The sequence below is a fragment of the Podarcis melisellensis genome, assembly GCF_964234715.1.
Source record: "Podarcis melisellensis genome assembly, chromosome: 16".
NCBI classification, from domain to species: Eukaryota; Metazoa; Chordata; class Lepidosauria; order Squamata; family Lacertidae; genus Podarcis; species Podarcis melisellensis.
The window spans coordinates 11,160,611-11,181,611 of NC_138533.1; the positions used below are offsets into that span (position 1 = coordinate 11,160,611).

General features: G+C 46.1%; 2 protein-coding genes across 2 annotated transcripts; both read right to left on the bottom strand.

Annotated features, from left to right (window-relative positions):
* UFC1 (ubiquitin-fold modifier conjugating enzyme 1) lies at positions 1–3,636 on the bottom strand. The gene is made up of 6 exons (XM_081892037.1): positions 3,469–3,636; positions 2,202–2,269; positions 1,704–1,767; positions 1,284–1,360; positions 1,075–1,165; positions 1–260 (listed from the first exon to the last, which is right to left on the bottom strand). The coding sequence occupies exons 1-6, from the start codon at positions 3,589–3,591 to the stop codon at positions 189–191; spliced, it is 495 nt and encodes a 164-aa protein (XP_081748163.1). The 5' UTR covers positions 3,592–3,636; the 3' UTR covers positions 1–188.
* A 3,893-nt stretch (positions 3,637–7,529) lies between these two features.
* APOA2 (apolipoprotein A2) lies at positions 7,530–13,284 on the bottom strand. The gene is made up of 4 exons (XM_081891270.1): positions 13,211–13,284; positions 10,881–10,962; positions 9,334–9,484; positions 7,530–7,783 (listed from the first exon to the last, which is right to left on the bottom strand). The coding sequence occupies exons 2-4, from the start codon at positions 10,930–10,932 to the stop codon at positions 7,669–7,671; spliced, it is 318 nt and encodes a 105-aa protein (XP_081747396.1). The 5' UTR covers positions 10,933–10,962; positions 13,211–13,284; the 3' UTR covers positions 7,530–7,668.
* Between the last annotated feature and the right edge of the window lie 7,717 nt (positions 13,285–21,001).

A 21,001-nucleotide genomic window follows, 5' to 3' on the forward strand; every position in this document is an offset into this window, starting at 1 on the left:
TTGCTTTTCTTTCTTTTTTAATTAGTGAGTCATGTTCTGTGGATCAGTTGGGAGTCCGGGGTTCAGAAGGTACACAGAGAATCACAAAACAAAGTCACTGGCACATGTTTGAGTCTGCAGCTGTTGATGGTTGAGGCCTAGGAGAACAGCCGAGGCCTAGCCGCCACCCGCAGGCCGCACAGCCTGCCTCATTTCTCCTTGTGCTCAATCTGGCCTTTCGATATCAAGTCTGGGATCTCCACAGCCAACCAGGGTCCCAGCTGCAAGACAAAAAGAGGACCGTCAGGAGGCCACCAGGGCCGCATCCTTTCCCCTTCCTTGGCCATGTGACATACTTGACAGAGAATAGCCCTCTCCTCCATTTTTAGGATAGTTAAACAATATTTCCAATATTTCCAATTACAATATTTCAGGTTACAGACGCTTCAGGTTACAGACTCCGCTAACCCAGAAATAGTACCTCAGGTTAAGAACTTTGCTTCAGGATGAGAACAGAAATCGTGTGCTGGTGGCAGCGGGAGGCCCCATTAGCTAAAGTGGTACCTCAGGTTAAGAACAGTTTCAGGTTAAGAACAGACCTCCAGAACGCATTAAGTTCTTAACCAGAGGTACCACTGTACAAGGCTTCCCAGTTCACATGAAACATATCAAGTTGCCTATCTAGGCTCAGTATTATCTACAATAGAGGTGAGGAACCCATTTTTCAGCCTGAGAGCCACATTCCCTTCTGTATTACTTTCTGATCCTAGCTTGCCAGCTGATGGGGAATGAAAGATCTGGCCTACAGACCAGAATAAGTTCCCCACCTCTGATGTATCAGTGATACAACTGACACGGGCTCTGGTCCACAAAAACCAATGCAATGCATTTCTTAAACTTTAAGAAACCGGAAGACTCCCGTGTTGTTTTCATGCTTTGATACTTATTTGCAGGACACAGTTTTTCAATAGGAAGGTTTGCTGCCAATGCAATTTACTCATTTGACAAGAGCAGCATTTGGGGCTTACTAAATGATGTCGCAAGCGGCCCAGTCAAACACCTGTGTGCACACACACTCTCACACCTACAACTCACCCCCAAGGCCATGAGATGAGCCAGCCCAAATTTAGGTACATTCCTGGCCCACAAAGGTTTGAAGTGGTCCGTCAGACATATTTTACCGCCCCTGCAAGAAGACACAGAGGTATTAAGATGGGGCATTAACGGGACAGATACAAGGGGAAATTGTGATCTAGACCACACCATACAAACTGGATAAAATATAGAGGAGGAGAGCATCTGACCTGTACATTTTTGCTGTTTTTCCATCCAGCTCTGGGATGGCGATTTCCGGTGCGGTGGATGGATATGTTACTGGAATCTGCAAATGGGGTTTAAGCAGAGCTTAATACTTAGAAATCCTGCATAGGTTAACCTAATTAGCCCTCACCAAAATCCACAGGTAGCCGACCATCCGACAGTTTCTGAAAACTGTTTCATTCCAGTCGGCTTTTTAATTGAACTCTGATTGTATAGCTTTAACTCATTTTCAGTCACATTGCATTGGGTTTCTTGTTCACTGCTTATAGGCAACTGTGATTAAACGATATTTATTGTTGAAATAAAATATGTAAAAATAAAAGAAGCAGCTCTCACACAGAAAGTGAGGAATGAAAGGCAGGAGGGCCAGGAAGCCCAAAGGAGGACACGGGGCAAGGACTCACATCAAACTCAACAGCAAATTCATACTTCAGGAGGTTGTGAATGTACCAGCATTTCCCAAACCACCTGGCAAGGAAAGAAAAAGAGATATGACAAAGTTACATCTCCTGTCGCACTAAAGTCACATCCACATAATAATGAATATTAATATTACTATTATTGCTACTATCATCCCACCCTTCACCTCAAGGTCCCAGGGTGGGTTAACAGCAATTAAAACAGTGTTAAAAACAGTTTAAACAACTTACAGAAATAAAAATATACATCCCAATTGCCAAAAGCCAGGGTAAAAATGTGTGTCTTCAAAATTCTCCAAGTGCTGTAGAATATATTCACAATACATGTAAAGCACTAATGTGCCACTTTAACAGTCATGAAGAATCCCAGGAACTGTAGTTTGTTCAGAGTGCAGACCTCACAGAGCTATAATTCCCAGCACCCAAAACAAACTACAGTTCCCAGGATTTCCCACAAAGTTTTGGGGTCTCCCTTGTACTCACCTTGTGCCTTCCTTGTTGGACTCTAGCCTGAACCAATCGTTATCAGCGTTCTTGTTGTTTTCCACATACTACAGAAAGAATAAAATAAAATAAAGTAAAACAGACAACAATGTAACCTCCATAGCATGATATCTGCAACTGGCATTTTTTTGAAAATCTGACAGAGGCAGGTTACGATTATTCCTGCAGCCGTATATTTAAAATAACCCCTCCCCCTCCCCCGCACACATACAGAGATGCCTGGGAACTGTAGCTTGTTAAGAGTGCTGCGAATCATAGCTCTGTGAGCGGTAAGCAACAGTTCTCAGGGTTCTTTAGGAGAGTGGATTTATTTATTTATTAAATTTAAATCCTAGCCTTCCCCCCCAAGGGAGTCCAGGGCAGCAAACAAACCCACTTATTATTATTATTTTTAAAGTAAAACTGTTAAAATGTTACAAAAGTAGTTACAGTTAAAAATATAGTGCCCCCCACAAAGATTTCATCTCAGAAAGCTTCCCAAAAACAATTGGGGCGGGGGGGGGGGAGAGAGAAAAAAAAAGAAAGGTGAACTCAGACAGTAGTCCTAGGTGTGTTTACTCAGCAGTGCCATCCGCACAGAGCAGCGTGGGGAACATGGCACTTAGGTTGGTAGCTTTCCTGGGCACAAACCCTCCTGAATCACAGTACAGTGGTACCTCGTGTTAAGTACTTAATTCGTTCTGGAGGTCTGTACTTAACCTGAAACTGTTCTTAACCTGAAGCACCACTTTAACTAATGGGGGCTCCTGCTGGTGCCGGGCCGCTGGAGCATGATTTCTGTTCTCATCCTGAAGCGAAGTTCTTAACCCAAGGTACTATTTCAGGTCTGTGACCTGAAGCGTCTGTAACCTGAAGCGTATGTAACCTGAGGTACCACTGTACAACCATCAGGCCGGGGACCATCAGTCCAGGACGTTTCACACTACAACTCCCATCAGCCCCAGGAAACATAGCCAAAGGCCCTGCACGGTGGGAGCCGTAATCCGAAACAACTGGCAGGCGTCGGAGTGGGTGGAGGCTGGTCTCCTCAGAAGCAAGTTCCACTGATTTCGATGGGGCTCACTCCCAGGGAAGTGGCAACAGCCCTGCAGCCTCAGGCCCCGCAAGTTTCTCCTATTGCAGCAGCACGAAAACGCCTGGCTATACTTGACCCTCTGAAGCCACCGTAGTGCAGCGGAGTCGCCACCGCAGCCACGTCAGCCTCCCGGCACATAGCTCCCTCTCCTCACCCGGAAGGACCACGTACCTTAATGAGCGCCTGGTATTCCTCCTTCAGCCGCTGAATCCACAGCTCCTTGTCCCGCGGACCCGCGTTCGTCTTCAGCAAAGGCAGCTCGGCCACTACCCGGCGAGTAGCCTCGTCCGCCATCTTTGTTGAGGTACGCAAACCGGAAATGGCTTCCCGTTGGGCAGGGCGAGGAAACGTCGGACGTTGTTGTCATCATTGCCCAGCACGTGAGCAGTTGGGCGGAAATGGATGGCGTGACGCTTTCCCCAACATGATTGTTGAGGGCGGAAATAGAGTGTAGAGCGGGGCGAGGGAAAGGAAGAATCGTAGAGCTGGGAGAAAAGAGTTAGAGGCTCCATGTAGGCTGCTGGTGGAAGTTGTTTCTTGTGTGGCTTAATTAGGGCGCTGTGGTTTCCTTGGATTCCACATTTACCCGACATCAAAGGATTGAGACAGCGGACGGATTCCTCTCCGCCGCATGCGCTTGGAGCAGCCAGCCTCACCCCAACGCCCGCCAGATCTTTTGGACTACAATTCCCATCAAGCCCCAGTTGTCGTGTGCTGGTTGGGGCTCATGGGAGTTGTAGTCCAAAACTGTAAGCTCTCTGAAATCTGATGTAAAGGTAAAGGGATCCCTGACCATTAGGTCCAGTCATGACCGACTCTGGGGTTGCGGCGCTCATCTCAATTTATTGGCCGAGGGAGCACCGCGGTGTACAGCTTCCGGATCATGTGGCCAGCATGACTAAGCCACTTCTGGCAAACCAGAGCAGCGCACGGAAATGCCATTTACCTTCCCGCTAGAGTGGTACCTACTTATCTACTTGCACTTTGACGTGCTTTTGAACTCCTAGGTTGGCAGGAGCAGGGACCAAGCAACGGGAGCTCACCCCATCGCGGGGATTTGAACCACCGACCTTCTGATTGGCAAGTCCTAGGCTCTGTGGTTTAACCCACAGCGTCACCTGCGTCCCCAAAATCTGACTTAAGTGGACTGTTAAAGCAGCCTAATCGCTGAAGCCATTGTGGCAAATGCCGGACCTCTCCCAGCCTGTGGAGCGAAGCCTTGGGGAGTTTGTACATTAAGCTTCACACCTGCTGATTTATTTAGAGCATTTGTACTATACTCTGCTCTTGGTGGGACGCGGGTGGCGCTGTGGGTTAAACCACAGAGCCTAAGACTTGCCGATCAGAAGGTCGGCGGTTTGAATCCCCACGACGGGGTGAGCACCCGTTGCTCGGTCCCTGCTCCTGCCAACCTAGCAGTTCAAAAGCACGCCAGTGCAAGTAGATAAATAGGTACCACTCCGACGGGAAGGTAAATGGTTAAATGGTGTTTCTGTGCGCTGCTCTGGTTTCACCAGAAGCGGCTTAGTCATGCTGGCCACATGACCCGGAAAAACTGTCTGCAGACAAAGGTCAGCTCCCTCGGCCAGTAAAGCGAGATGAGCGCCGCGACCCCAGAGTCGGCCGCGACTGGACCTAACGGTCAGGGGTCCCTTTACCTTTACTCTGCTCTTCAGCCAAAAAGGCTCCCAGAGCAGCTTGCATGGAGTCAAAACAAGACAGTCTTACCATGTAAACAAAAACAACAAGAACAAGAACCCTACGACACACAAGGGGCAAGGAGGGAAGAGGAAAATCAAAACTCAGGCAACAATTTCTGAGCGGTTGTTTCCAGTTGGCACATGGAGCTGGGCTTCCAGCAGAGCAGGTGGGGTGAGTTTTGTATTTCTCCCATTGAGGCAGCCTGATGGACTGGCTGCCCCCAAGTGACAGGGGAGGGGAGGGGAGGCCTGATGGAGCTGGCCTGTCACAGCAGAACCTGTGTCATCAGCTCTGTTTACAGGATGATTGCCTCCCTTTGAGAGTTATATAGTACCATTAGGCACACATCCATCTTTTCTATGTGTTTGGTTTGACATTTTTCTTGCAGTGATTACAATGACCTATAGCTAACAAGTAATATTCATTTTGTTTTATTTTATTTTATTTTTAACCCATTAACCTCCCTCCCTCTGTCAAATAGTTCACCTGGGTTGCTTGTCACTTTTGCCACCTCCTTGCTGGCCTGCCTGCTTTTCATCAAGCTGCAGTTGCCATGGCCACCTATTGGCATCCACAAGAACTGCAGCGTGATGACAGCCTTACATTTTTACATATACTGTATAGCAGTGGTTTTCAACTAGGGTGCCCTGGCACCCTGGGGTGCCTTAAATGATGGTCAGGGGTGCCGTGGGCAACTTGGCCTCTGTCCCTCTTTCCTTCCCTCCCTCCCTCCTCTGATGTTCTCTTGCATTTCTGCCTCCCAAAGGCTTGCACAGCTGTTTGGTGCAGCAGCCCTGGCTACAAGCTCCTCAGGCGAATGGTGCCTCTGGCCAGGGGGTGCTGTTTGCCAGAAGCTGAGGCAGCCTTGGAGTAAGCGAGCAAGCAGGCAAGGAAGCCCAGCCAGCCAGTCCTCCAGCCCTTGTTGTTGGGAATGGACAGTGTGAGGAGGCACATCTCTTTGGGGCAGGGGGCAGCTCAAAGACTGGGGAGGTCAGCCAAAGAGGACTCCCAAGGAGAGGGGAGAGGAGAGAAGGCTGAGGGAACACTCCACAAGGGGGGGGGGGTGTTAAAAAAAAAAGCGAGAGGGTGCCAGCCTCATAGGGGTGCCACAGAAAGAATGTAATTGGCCAAGGAAGCCGTGGACTCAAAAAAGTTGAAAACCTCTGCTGTGCAGGAATATACATAGAGAATTATAGAGTTGGAAGGACCATGAGGGTCATTTAGTTCAACCCCCTGCAGTGCAGGAATCTTCTGCACAATGTGGGGCTCAAATTAATGACTCTTAGGGCTGCCATACGTCCGAAAAATCCCAGACATCGCTGGGATTTGGCTTCCAAAAATGGTGTCCTGGCGGAATTTTCAACGTCCATTGTAAATATCCGCAAAAACCTGGACATATGGCAATCCATATTGTAAGTGGGTTTCTTTGCTGATTTTTATTTTTTGCCAAAAAAAAAGCTTAACAACTTTGACACACACACAAACCTCACTTTTGTGACCAGATTTTAACTTTCTGAAATACAGCAACCCTAACGACTCTGAGATTAAGAGTCTTATGCTCTACTAACTGAGCTATCCTTCCCAGCGGTGTATTTTAAAGATGTTGCTTAATCCCGTTTGTAAACCACACTGGGTGCTTCCAATTTAAATAGAGAGTGTTTTATATTAAACAAACGGAGCGTTTGCCGGATCAGAGGAAACTCTACCTTAGTGAACAATATCGGCAGAGGGCAGTTGCTGTGGCGAAGCTGGATGCTCTGCTACCGGGGGCGGAGAGCGTGGCACACGTTCTGGGGGTGTGGCGCGCCGGGGGGGGCGCAGCGCATGTCGAATGGGTGCTGCGATGGCACCCTACTGGAATAGTGGTGCCAGGGATGGTCTGCTCCCTCCGCAGCCCTGTTCCTCCGCCAGTAGGCAGTTGTCTTCAAGTCCTGCTTGCAGGCTTTCCAGAGGCACCTGCCTGACCACTGTGGGAAAGAGGAAGCCTGGAGGAAACAGCCCTTTCCTCTGTTTGGCGGGGCAGGGGGCCTCTTGTAGCATTGTTCAGAATAGAACCTTCTGTGTACAGTGCCAGTCTACCTTGGGATGTGTATTAAATGTACTGTATTTTTCTGTGTATAAGACGCCTCCTACTTTTAGGGACCCCAAATTTAGAAAATGGGCATATGCACTATCCGTGTATAAGACGCCCCCAGATTTCTAACCTTATTTTAAAGTAAAAAAAAACACCCTAGTATTATACACAGAAAAGTACAGTACTTTAAATTTACAGTGCGGCTTTTAATCAAGTGTTGTTGTTGTTTAAATAGTTGAAGCTCATTACAGCAGCTTGAGGAACAGCAAACTGGGATGACGTACCAGTGGGGCAGGGAACTGTGCATGGTATACAAGAAAAATATGAACATGGAGGGGGCTTCGGGGTCCCCATTTGGCACCCACCCCATTGCTGGCCATTTTAAGTGGAGTGGACATGCAGTATCTTGGATGCTCTGCCTGTATCAAAACCCAGACACATGTACACATGTACACACTTAGAGAATAAGGCGCCTTTATTACAACCAGAGTGAGATCCAGCCAGTCTTTGGATTACAAGAAGGTGCTAGATTTTCCCTAGTTTCCTTTTCAGCAGATGATGAGGACGGAGCCTCTCTGAACGCAGCTTCCACTACTTTACTTGGTCTTTTTCTGGATGGTACTCAAAAGGCTGGAGAAGAACTGGGTCGCCTGGTCCCTGAGTTGTTCAGCCACAGGAGTCACATGCTCTTGTGCCCGCTGCACGTAGGCCCTGTCAGAATAAATAAACGGACGAATAAAAGAATCAATAAGTGGATGAGGCCAAGGGCTTTCCTCTAATCCAAGCATCCCCATACTCGGCCCTCCAGATGTTTTTGGGACTACAACTCCCATCATCCCTAGCTAACAGGACCAGTGGTCAGGGATGATGGGAGTTGTAGTCCCAAAACATCCGGAGGGCTGAATTTGGGGGTGCCTGCTCTAATCCTATCCATTTCCAACAGTGATATGACGGACACTTTTGGGAAGCCAACAAGCAGAGCATGAAGGCAAATGGTTCTCCCCTTTTTGGGTAGTCCTCAGCAGCTGTTCTTTGGAGAGACTGCCCCAGTGCATGGGGGTTCCATTCCTAGCCATATTACCGATTATGAGTTAATTAATTACATATATATGCAACTGGTTAATGCCCAGATTGCTTCTAAGCAGTTTACAAAACGTAAGAACCAACTGCACAGTACAGTACATGCAGTTTTCAGAATGCAATGCGTTCCTCAGGAAATCGTTCGTTAGGCAAGAGTTTGCATAACGACAATTTCCATTATTTCCCATGGGAACATTTCTGATCCGTGATTTGTCCAATCTGTCTTCTCTCTCACTCCATGGTTTCATCCTGAAATGGCCGCAGCCAACCAGCAAAAGAGAGACAAAGGAAAAACTGATTTCTCCCTTCTCTCTGCCTGTTCCCTTTTTCCATGCTTTCTGCCCCAAAATGGCTGCGACTGACCAGCAAAGCACAAACAAGTAAGGAAGTGGGCAAACTCCAGATGTTCCGATATCTGAATCAGCTGTTGTTTGGGCATAATTCTTTATGTTTGGAATCTGTAGATAAGGAGCATTCTGATAGCGGGACCTGTGTATATTGTTAAAATACAGACTAATTGTTTAAAATTTGGTGTAATTTAAATGCATGGTAAAACAATCCAGCTGAAACATTAATATATAAATGACTGTAATTAACATGTGCAATGAAACAATCCCATTAAAATGAAACTGCAATTAAAACAAGAGGCTCAGGCTGAGAGAATAAAGGAATGCCTGTATAAATAAGTGACTTCAAAAGCCGGCAGCATGCCAATGCAGATGGAGCATCTCATATATCAGCAGGGAGATTGCATTCCACAACACTGGTGCTAGCAGGGAAAAGGCCAGTCTCTGATTCACCACCAGCCAATAACCATCAGGCCTTGGTAAAAGTAACCAGGTTCCATGTGTAGAATTTGGTGCCTTTATTGGGCAGTGGAGGAGAAGGTTACCTGATCCAGAGGGTTTTTTTTAGGATTGTATAAAAAGGGTCCTCACCCCATTTCAGTTGAAATGCGATTAGATCTGGCGCTGTTTCATTTATATGTGTATTTGATCCGCTGTTTTTGCCTTGAATCGAAATATTGCCTCTTTTGTACAAGTTATGTTTTTAATGCTTCATCTCCTTACCTGACCATGCTCAATCGCCTTTCGTTCTGTCTGTCTTTCTGAATTGTTGGACTTTTAATAAAAATACATTTAAAAAGAAAGAAAGATGTGAGTGGGGGAAGGAGCTCTTACATTGTCTGGGCCTTGAATTCCTCTATCTTCTCTTGTGGCACGAGTTCCTTTTTGAAGTAGTCAGATAAGCTATTAAGGTAGCTCTGCACTTGCTGCACGACATCAGAAGCCTCGGCTGGAGCCTGTTCCGCCTGCCGTCTGACCACAGTCCCTGCAAGGACAGGGGGAGACTCGTAAATAGGGGGTCACTCGACAGTACAAAGGGGGAAAGCCATTAACCGGTACACCCTCTTAGTTCATCGGGAGCTGCCTCATACTGAATCAGACCAACTAGCTCAGTATCATCTTCAGAGACGCTCCAGGGGTTCCTCCCAGCCCTACCTGAACGACAGGAGCGAGCCAGCAGTAAATCACACAGAGCATGTTGGAGTTAAAGCTTTATTAGCAAGAACAGGATCTGCAAAGACTTGGCTGAGTAACAGGCCTAATGAACATAGGAACCCACCTCCAGGTGTTTCATCCCCATGAATCATTTGCCGAAACTAAAGGTCCCTGCCTCCCCACAATTGTGTAGGTCTCCTCCTTTCCAGGGTTTGCCCCCCGAAGCAATCAGAGACTGAGCCGGCATGCAGTCTGTCTTTGCTCCTTCCACTTCATGCCTCTTCTGGTTCTAGGAGAACAGAGCTTGTTGCAGCAAGAGGTGGAGTCACCCATGACTCTTCAACAGCCTGATTCATCTTGGCCTCTCTCCTCCACCTCTCCTGCTTCTGCCTCTGATTCTGGACTTCTGTCTGTCACAGACTCTCCCAGCTCACTAAGCCCTGTTACCCCTTCAGTTCCCAGCACCTTCTCTTCCTAGTCTTCTCCCTCTCCTCCTTCTCACCACTCACTGTCGTCCCGCCACCACTCCCTGAGCTCTCAGAGTTGTCCTTGGGGACTGAACCAGGGACCTTCTGCATGCAAGGCAAATGCTCTACCTAGAGAGCTTCTGCTCTGCTCCTCACGCAAGCAGTATCCCCTCTCCTGTGTCCACATTGTGTCGTTCGAAGTTCAGTCCAGATGGAAGAATACTGGAGAAAATTGAGTAAGTGGAAAACAAACACCCACCCTCAATGGTTGCCAGTGACCTGAAGGAGTGTCTCCACCCCCATCGTTCAGCCTGGACACTGAGGTCCAGCTCTGAGGGCCTTCTGGTGGTTCCCTCATTGTGAGAAGCCAAGTTACAGGGAACCAGACAGAGGGCCTTCTCGGTAGTGGCGCCTGCCCTGTGGAACACCCTCCCTTCAGATGTGAAGGAAATAAGCAGCTATCTTATCTTTAAAAAACAACTGAAGGCAGCCCTGTTTAGGGAAGTTTTTAATATTTAATGCTGTATTGTTTTTAACACTCGATTGGGAGCTGCCCAGAGTGGCTGGGGAAACTCAGCCAGATGGGCAGGGTATAAATAATAATAATATATTATTATTATTATTATTTATTATTATTATTATTATTATTATTATTATTATTATTATTATGTTTTCAAATTAAGTTCCACCTGGAAGCACTCTTTGATTCCCTCACGGTTTGCAATGAAGAACGCTGCCAGCCCCCTTGCCCCACAGTACCTTCCATGCAGCAGACGCTGACCAACAGAATTGCGAGAGCGAACACCTTCATTTTGGCACGCTTGGAGCACTCCTTTACTTTCTGGGGGGAAAGGAGGATGAGGAGAGGTTGTGAGAAAAGAGTTGAGGAAGCAAGATCAAGCCCGCGCACCCTACGGCTTGATTCGTACGCACTATACCTTTAAAGCACATTCAAAGCACATTTCCCCCCCTCAAATAATTCTGGGCACTGTAGTTTGTTAAGGGAATTGCTGGGAATTCTGTGAGGGGTGAAGTCATAGCTGTCAACTTTTCCCTTTTCTTGCGAGGAATCCTATCCGGAATAACAGACTTTCCCTTTAAAAAAGGGAAACTTGACAGCTATGGGTGAAGTCTTGTGCCCAGAATTCCTTGAGAGAAGACGTGCTTTGAGAGCATTGTGTGTACGCAGGCTGCACCCACAGTGTACATTTGACACGTGGCTCTCCTCAAAGAATCCTGGGAATTGTAGTTTGCTAAGAGTTACTGGGAACTGAAGCTCCATGAGGGGTCAACTACAGTGCCCAGAATTCCCTGGGAGGAAAGAATGTGCTGGAAAGCAGTAGTCCTCAAAGGGATGGCCCACAAACCATTGGCAGTCCACAAGCTATCTGCTCAAAGGCCACGTAAACCCTCCAACAGCTCAGGTTGGGTAGGAAGCTTCAGAGACCAAATGTGGTGCCAGCCCCTGGCACAATGAGACTGGGGGGAAAACGATGGCCCACCATACCAGATAGTTTGATAGAAGCATTGCTTTAAAGGTATAGTGCAGGGTTTTCCAAACTTGGGTCTCCAGCTGTTTTTGGACTACGATTCCCATCATCCCTGACCACTGGTCCTGCTAACTAGGGATGATAGGAATTGTAGTCCAAAAGCAGCTGGTGACCCAAATTTGGGAAACCCTGGTATAGACTTAGTTGGCCAAGTGAATTCTCAGGTTTTTCGTGAGGCAGTTTTGTTTGTTTGCTTGCTTGTTAAATACTTTAGTGCTTTAAAAACAAAGAATATAGTAAATATGTGAACTTTGTGAACAATTCCCTCCCTCCCCCCTAAAAAAACACTTCACGTTTTCTGCCCAGCCGCATGGCACGCTTTAAAAAAACCCAAAACTTTTCATGAGGACTAGAAACTATTGTATCCCTCCTTTTTGGTCAGTAGGGAGCAGCCATTCTTGAAGGCTGCAATGCCTATGTTAGAGAGGAGGCGGAATACCTAAAGGTGGTGGAAAGGGAGGGGGGAAACAAAGGGAGATGTAATAAAAGACGTAATAAAAGTAATTTAGAAATCCCAAACTCATAAAGGTGTCACAGGATCTTTCTAAATGAAAAATTAAAATGTACATTGGTGGTGTTGAATATCGAACAATAGTAATTTCACTTCCCTTAGTTCAGGTGCTTACGCAGTCAAGTTGGGACCAGTGTAGAGTTTTTTTGAGTTGTTTTTTTAAAAGAAAATTCACCAAAATCTACATTTCCGACAGGGGTTGTCATATGTCTGGATTTTCCTGGACATTTAAGCGATTTTCGCCCGGACACTGTTTCTGATTGCCAAATCCCATCTATGTCCGGGAAATTCAGGACGTATGGCAACCCTAGCAGGAGGGGGTAATATCAGCAGGCTGGGGGAGCCCCCAAGGTTTGCAAAAATAAAGAAAACATTGTGGGCAGGGGAAGCCTACAGGAAACACCAGTAGCAGCAGTTGAGGACTGAGAATGCAGACTGACTGTTGGGAACGGAGCAGATCCGGTTTATCCCAAATCAAAGCACTTCACGCTGCAACCCTTTGTTGCAGCCTAGCAGTAACCAAACAACAACTATTGTCAGGGACAGCCCCTCTGTTTCACATTTGTCACCAGCTTCCTTTCAGATTTTCTACTTTCCCATCCTTCTACAGCTCCACCCTTGACATCTTCTTCCCCTCTTGAGAACAGGCTAAAATTAAACTGGGGCAGTTACCCCCCAGCACCACAGCAGGGCTTAATTCTGTGCTTTGACATCCGTTGCACAACTGCCACACCTCAGACCCATATGAACACCCAGGAGAGTGTTATTTTCACCCGCCCACTGAAAGAACAAGTGCCCCCACACACCAAGGTTTCAAGAGCAGGACTTGTGGATTTACTTGAATTCTGCCATAATCCATAAAAAAAGTCAAGCTCTATTAGCAGAAGCTCCACCGGTTGGATTTCTGCCTGTGTCACATAGCTGGTAAAGTTTCAATATTTCTGCCGGGGGGTAAAGTGACAATTTCATTGCTCCACCCCACCCCAAACCCTTTCTTCTTAAATAAAATAAAGTCAATTCATTCTTACCCAAAAGATCAATTACAAGGAGCCAGTCAACATAGAAGTGATTGTTAGTTTGAAGTTGTAGGCACTTATATAGGGTATCAAAAGACCAGCCTGTTTCACATGATCTATTCTCCCTGCTGATTGGTGCTTGTGTCGCGTCCCGTCCCTCCTCCTCCCCTTCAACCTGCCACCACATCAACTGTCCCTCTTGGAAGTGCAATGTGCGATTTCTGCAACTGCTAACTAAGGCAATTCCCATGTCAACAGCTTCGGGGTCTAAGGGTTAAGTACACACAGAGGCCCACACTTACTTCAGTGATAACATTTAGTGTGGGCAAGGGAATCGTGGCCATATCAGAGTTAATGCAGAATGCAAGCCCTGCCTTGAGGCAAGCGCCCTCATATAAACCTTTGGTGCAGTCACATCTAGAGTAACGTTTGCAGTTTTGGCTTCCTCCTTTTTCATGATCCTGGCCTACCTTACAAGGACGTTGTGTAGGGATAGTAAGAACAGAGGAAGAGCCCGGCTGCAGTGGATCAGGCCAAAAGCTGAACAATTGGTATTCAGAAATGCTACTGTCTAATAATTTTTCTAACCCCCTTGTACAGTCAGGGAATCACAAGAGTTTTAACTACCGTATTTTTTGCTCTATAAGACTCACTTTTTCCCTCCCAAAAAGTAAGGGGAAATGTGTGTGCATCTTATGGAGCGAATACAGGCTGTGCAGCTATCCCAGAAGCCAGAACAGCAAGAGGGATCGCTGCGCAGCGGTCCCTCTTGCTGTTGGCTTCTGGGATAGCTGTGCGAAGCCTCTTCAGGGCAGCGAGAGGAATGCTCCCCCTGCCCTGAAGAGGCTTCCCGCGGCTATCCCAGAAGCCAGAACAGCACTGCGCAGCGATCCCTCTTGCTGTTTTGGCTTCTGAGATTCAGAATATTATTTTTTCTTGTTTTCCTCCTCCAAAAACTAGGTGCGCCTTATGGTCTGGTGCGTCTTATAGAGCAAAAAATACAGTATATGCTTCATTTTGTCTGTCCACTCCTTAATCTTCCAACTTTCAGCTCCATTGCATGATTCTGAGTTCTAGTATTACACAAGAAGGAGCAAAACTACCCAGGCCCCATCTGCACCAAACATTTAGAGGAGTATTCAAGGAATATTTAAACAGTCACATCTCTCCCCCCCCCCCCAAGAATCCTGGGAACTGTAGATTGCAAAATACACAGAGAGTTATTAGGAGATCCCTCACAACGCTACAGTTCCCAGAGTTTCTCCTGAAGAGGGGTTGATTATTAAAACCACTCTGGAACAGTAGCTCTGTGAAAGGAGCAGGGGTCTCTGAAAAACTCCCAGCATCCTTAGCAAACTGCAGACAGTTCCCAGCATTCCTTGGTGGGGGGGGGAGCCATGCTTGTTTAAAGTAATACAATACGGCTTTAAATGTAAAGTGCAGATGGAGCCTTGCCTCACTTTGATTCCCCCTCAATACAGGAATGTTATACATCTTTTCTAAGCTAAAAAAAAACCCCAAACCCAAATGTTGTCATTGTTCCTCACAGAGTGGCGGCTCCACCCCCCTGAACATTTTGGCTGTGCTTTTCTGAACTGTTTATAAAAACAACTGAGGTGGGGTGACCAAAATTGAACAAAGTGTTTTGCGTACATAGTAAGTTTGTCACATGACAGATAAAAATGATGCTTCGATAACTTTTCTAAGGTTAACGACTTAAAAATAAATAAATGGTCCCGACAATAAAAAGAAACAAATTCTGCATCTTTCCCCTCAACTCCCCCCCATTCATTTCCATGCCAGGAAAAGTTGTATCTTGCTGAATTTGCCAAGTGTGACTGCTGTTAAAGGCATGGGAGCTTTGCTGGGGGTGGGAAGGTGGCAACCCTAGCATCTCCTGCAGCCGAACAGGAGCAAGCTCTGCTACAATTCTTCATTTAAATCCTCTCATGTTAGAATCTTCCTCCTCAACTGATGAGGGGCGAAAGGGGCCTAGCCTGCTCTTGTGCATTTTAAAATAAAGTGGCTCTCCAGAAATCAACATGGGGAAGTTTTGTGCCCCTTCACCTGCAAACATAATTGGTACATTCTGCACCAACATTAAAGGCACTATGATGCCACTTTTAACAGTCATGGCTTCCCCCAAAGAATCCTGGGATCTGTAGTTTGTGAATGAGGCCACAAGTTGTGAGGAGACCTCTACTCCCCTCTCAAAGCTAGCTACCATTCCCAGAGTTCCCTGGGAACTGTTGATGTAACAAACCTACAGTTCCCATGATTCTTTGCAGGATGGCGTGACTACTAAAGTGGCATAGAATCATAGAATCCTAGAGTTGGAAGAGACCACAAGGGCCATCGAGTCCAACCCCCTGCCAAGCAGGAAACACCATCAGAGCACTCCTGACATATGGTTGTCAAGCCTCTGCTTAAAGACCTCCAAAGAAGGAGACTCCACCACACTCCTTGGCAGCAAATTCCACTGTCAAACAGCTCTTACTGTCAGGAAGTTCTTCCTAATGTTTAGGTGGAATCTTCTTTCTTGTAGTTTGGAACCATTGCTCCGTGTCCGCTTCTCTGGAGCAGCAGAAAACAACCTTTCTCCCTCCTCTATGTGACATCCTTTTATATATTTGAACATGGCTATCATATCACCCCTTAACCTCCTCTTCTCCGGCTAAACATGCCCAGCTCCCTTAGCCGTTCCTCATAAGGCATTGTTTCTAGGCCTTTGACCATTTTGGTTGCCCTCCTCTGGACACGTCCCAGTTTGTCAGTGTCCTTCTTGAACTGTGGTGCCCAGAACTGGACACAGTACTCCAGGTGATAAGAATGTTATAAATGCATCCTGTGGATGTGACCATTGGCTGCCCACATTTGGAGACTGATATTCAAGTAGGCAGCACACCAAACACTACCAAACCATTCTACGTTCTAAATCTTATATTAATAATCCAAAAATTGAGAGAACAAGGTACAAGATCTACTACAAAAGCCACAAACAGAAAACTCATTCAAATTGTGTCCAAAAGGGAGATTCAGTCTTTAAAGTTTCTTTAGCCAGGCTCCTGTAGATTTCAGTCTACAAGGAGAATTGGCAGCATAAAAGGTCTTGTCAGCTCACATGAGGCCGGCCAGGGTTTAATGGCTGGGAGGTGAAGGACAGAGTTTGGCTCTAATCTTATCGCTGGACATTAACCTCCAACATGTCAGGTTGACTAATAGGGGCAGATGTGGAAGTAGACAAAGGGGGAAAAACAGTGTCAGCAGAAAAGGAAGCCGGGAGTCCAGGACGTGTAAAGAGGTCCTTAAGAAACTCAGTAGACCTGGTCTGTGGGGGAAACCTGTCAGGCAAACAACTCCCTCCCCATTAAAAAGGTAGACAACAACAACCGAAATCCAAATCTTTGGCGTCTTTCCCTTTGACCTCACATGGAATGTGCAACCGTAGTTTTGCTTGAAGTTGCAAATAAAGGTTTTATGGAGGAATGGTTTAAGCCAGTGATTCTTAAGCCCCCCGCCCCCCCGGGCCACACTTTCGGAATACGAATTAGCTTGTGCCACACTGAATTTTTTATAGGTAGCAAATACGTTGGGAAACAAAAAGAAACAGCAATTAGCAGTGCTTGATTTAGAACATATGGTAGGACACAAACTACCTTTATACAGTGGTACCTCGGGTTAAGTACTTAATTCATTCTAGAGGTCTGTTCTTAACCTGAAACTGTTCTTAACCTGAAGCACCACTTTAGCTAATGAGGCCTCCCGCCGCCAGAGCACGATTTCTGTTCTCATCCTGAAGCAAAGTTCTTAACCCGAGGTACTATTTCTGGGTTAGTGGAGTCTGTAACCTGAAGCGTATGTAACCTGGAGCATATGTAACCCGAGGTACCACTGTAATAGGATCGTGGGACAGCCAGAAAGTATGAAACAATGCAGCTACATAAGGATCACTCCCAAAATATAATTATAAACAAGCCTCTTACATGTGTACCTTAAGTATGTATACAAACTCAGTGAGAGGTGTGAGCTTGCAGTTTAACTCCTGCTCTCATTTTGAAAAGATAACTATCCATTTCCTGCAAATAAAAACAATTATTTTGGTACTATGCTATGTTGAAATGTTTCTTTGCTTGTCCTTGAACCTTCCCACCACCTCTCCTGCCACACCAGTGTGGAACACCAAACCCTTTGAGAACCACAGGTTTAAGTAATTTGCTGTTCGCAAAGCTGGCCTCCCTTAATTCCCCCTCATTCTTACAGTGTTTTCCTCCAACTACTGCTGCCCTAGACTTTTCTCCTCTTCAAGTCCAGAGATTTTCCTTTGCAATGGATGTGGCTTTGCCGTTTGGATTTTTCAGGATACAGGGATCTGGGTTTTTGCAGGAGTGGTTCACAATCCACATTAGGTATGGACAGGCCCTAAGACTCAGGCAGGCTTGCGGAATAATACACAACTCTCAAAATGGCACAGCCTGTGTGCTTGCTTCTGTGCTCTTTCATCATGGTCAACTTGTGTACGTTTGCAAAACAAGCAATTTTTCAAAAAAGACCACGCCCAAAGTTCCTCTTCTACCTGGGGGTGGGGGTGGGGAGCTGCCCACTTAAAAGAGTGAGCATTTGTGCTCAGAGCACATGAAGGCTGTAGCCCAATGGGCAGGCCATCTGCTTTGCGTGCAGAAGGTCTTGGTTTCCACCCTCCAGGTAAGGCTGGGATAAATCCCCTACTGGATAGATGCTGCCAGTAGACAAGACTGAGCTACACGAAGCAATGGCCTGACTCCAAAAAACACTGCTTCTTACATCCCAATGAGCTTGGCTATCTGTGTGTGTGAGAGAAGAAACAAACAAACAGGAGACATCAGCGCATAACTATGAAAACTATTAAACACATCAGGATTTCAACTCTCCCTCCCTGCAGAAGGGCTCCTTCAACACCTGATGATCAACAGCACCTTCCATCTCGAACTCTACGATCGGCAGGTGAAGCCCCAAGTTAGTGGCTAAATATCTCTATTTGGTTTTTTGTCGTCGAAATACACTGCAGACGTCTGGTCTCCCTGGAGACCAAGAGATATGACGATAGACTGCTCTGCCTCCTTTCTTTTAGCAAGTGTTTTGTGCCAATGGGGAAGTGGTAATTCTGTATCGATTTGTTTTGGATGTTGTATGTGATGCCAATAAAGGTTTTATGATACGATATGACAGGGGAGGCCTTGCTGCCATCCGGGGCTGCCCAGTTGGCACGGTGACAGGGCCTTTTCCCCTGATGGCTCCCCATTTGTGCAATGCCTTCCCTACTGAGGTGCGCCTGTCTCCATCACTATTAATTACCAGGAGGAATATGACAGCGTTCCTGTTAACCGAGGCTTTTGGTGGCTGAAGAATACTGTCCCTGGCAGAAGAATGTTTTTCATTGAGGAACCCGTTTGCATGACTCAAATATTCTTATTAGCATAAACAAGAGGGTAATGAACCTGAATCAAGTGGGTGGGGGGGAAGGAACGAGGGAGAAGAGGGGGGCGGGAACCCTTTTTGCTTCATCCCCAGCATCGAAAATTCTGGGAAATTGTCCATTACAAACCATTGGGTTGGCAGGCACCTGGGCTATTGTACATAAACATGGTGGGCACATTTGGCCTGCTTCTTCTGTCACCACCGCACATCATGTGCCCCTGTGTTTGAAGAGTCGCTGTGTGCTCTTCAGTCCAAAGGCTCAGTTAAGCAATCTTCACCCCTGCAGTATTTGACAAAAATAAAATAAATAGATCGCCCTGATCCAAGCTGAAATAATTGGAAAGCATTTTTCTGAAAGCTCCAAGTAGCTCCAGGGGAAAAAAAAAGTCTTATTTTATTTTGGAGGAAAACACAGAAAAACCTAATTTCCAAAAGAAAACCACGTGGGTTAACAAATCCCAAGCACCACACAATATTAAACATCCTAATTCCATGCAGAATATTAACGTCAATGAAACAGTCATCAAAAAACAGCCATCAAAAATAATGCACAGCTGAAGGTGGATCCCAGGAGGGGGAAAAAAGGAATTAAAATAATAAAGGAGATGGAGCTACTCCCATAAGGAAAGGTTGATTTCTTTGGAACTTTTTAGTTTAGTGAAAAGGTGAGCAGGTGGTGGCATAGAATCATAGATCTGTAGAGTTGGAAGGGACCCCCAAGGGTCATCTAGTCCAACCCCCTGCAATGCTTGAACCACCGACCTTCTGGTTAACAGCCAGGTGCACTGACCCCTTGCGCCACAAGATTGAAGTTTATAAAATTTATGCCTGGCATGGAGAAAGTGGATAGCAAAAAGCTTCACTCTCACTCTCACTCTCTCTCCTTATGTAACACTAGAACTTGCGGATATCCAATGAAATTGAATGTTGAAAAATGCAGGGCAGAGTCACGCAGCACATAGTTAAACTATTGGAATTCGCTCCCAGGAGAGGCAGTGATGGGCACCAACCGAGAAGGTTTTAAAAGAAGATGGGGCTGCATGAATACTTGTAGCCAGAAGTTGGAAATGCGAAAAAAAACCCAACAATAACAGATTGGCAAACACTCATGATAGAGTATTTCCAATTAGCAAAGCTGACCGGAAAAACCAGGGGAGCCTTAAATCAAAAAGTATGGAAAATATTTAAGGAATATATAAGACTATATTGTAAAAATGATACCATCCTGGCAGAATTGAATGAAATTTGTGTACAACAAATAAATGGAATAAACAGCTTAGAGGAATATATGGGAAAAGATATAAAACAAACTGTGCGACAAAATAAAGACAATAGAAAAAGAATGATTGGAAGTTTTTCACAGAAAACTTTATTGGATAAGACTTGTTGTGTAAATATGTGGTTCTTTTAATTGTCTTTTTTGTCACTTTTAAACCTTTTCCCGACCTTTTTGAGGTGACAAATCCTTTTTTCTTTTTTTGTGCTTAATTTTGTTATACTTACCTTTACTGTATGATTGTATTTTAAACTAATAAAGATTTATATTTAAAAAGAAGAAGATTGGGCAAAATGATGCAGGCAGCTATTGATGGCTGCTAGCTTTGGGGGCTCTGTGGTCAGAAGGCAGATGCTTCTGAATCCCAGGGAGAGGGCTCTGGTCCTCCTTGCAGGCTTCCCTTCCAGGCATCTCTTTGGCCACTGTAAGAACAGGATGCTGGAACAGGATCAGGCCATTGGCCTGATCCAGCAGGCTCTCCTTGTGTTCTAAAGGAACCAGAACTTGGTTCCGAAATTCTGGTTCCTTATTTGACACAGCAGGGCACGAATGTAAGTTTCTTTGCCCTTGCACCCCAAAATAAATACGTACTGGGTTACCTTGCAATCTGAATGTGTTCCTCAAAGCCTCTCTGTCTGCTTCTTATGACTTTATTTAAGCAACACCTCCTGGCCTCACCATCTCACAGCTCCCTAACTAATTGCTTGTGATTGCTGGAATGTATCTTTGGTGATATCACCACACTTAACATGGACACCACCTTGAGCTTCTTGGAAGAAAAAGGTGGTAGAATCATAGAATTGTAGTGCTGGAAGGGGCCCCTCCTTAAGGGTCATTTAGTTCAGTGTTTCCCAACCTTGTGCCTCCAGCTGTTTTTGGACTACAATTCCCATCATCCCTTGCCACTGGTCTTGCTAGTCAGGGATGATGGGAGTTGTAGTTCAAAAACAGCTGGAGGCACAAGGTAACCCCCTGCAATGCAGGAATATAAGGTAAAGCTAAAGGGACCCCTGACCATTAGGTCCAGTCGTGGCCGACTCTGGGGTTGTGGCGCTCATCTCGCTTTATTGGCC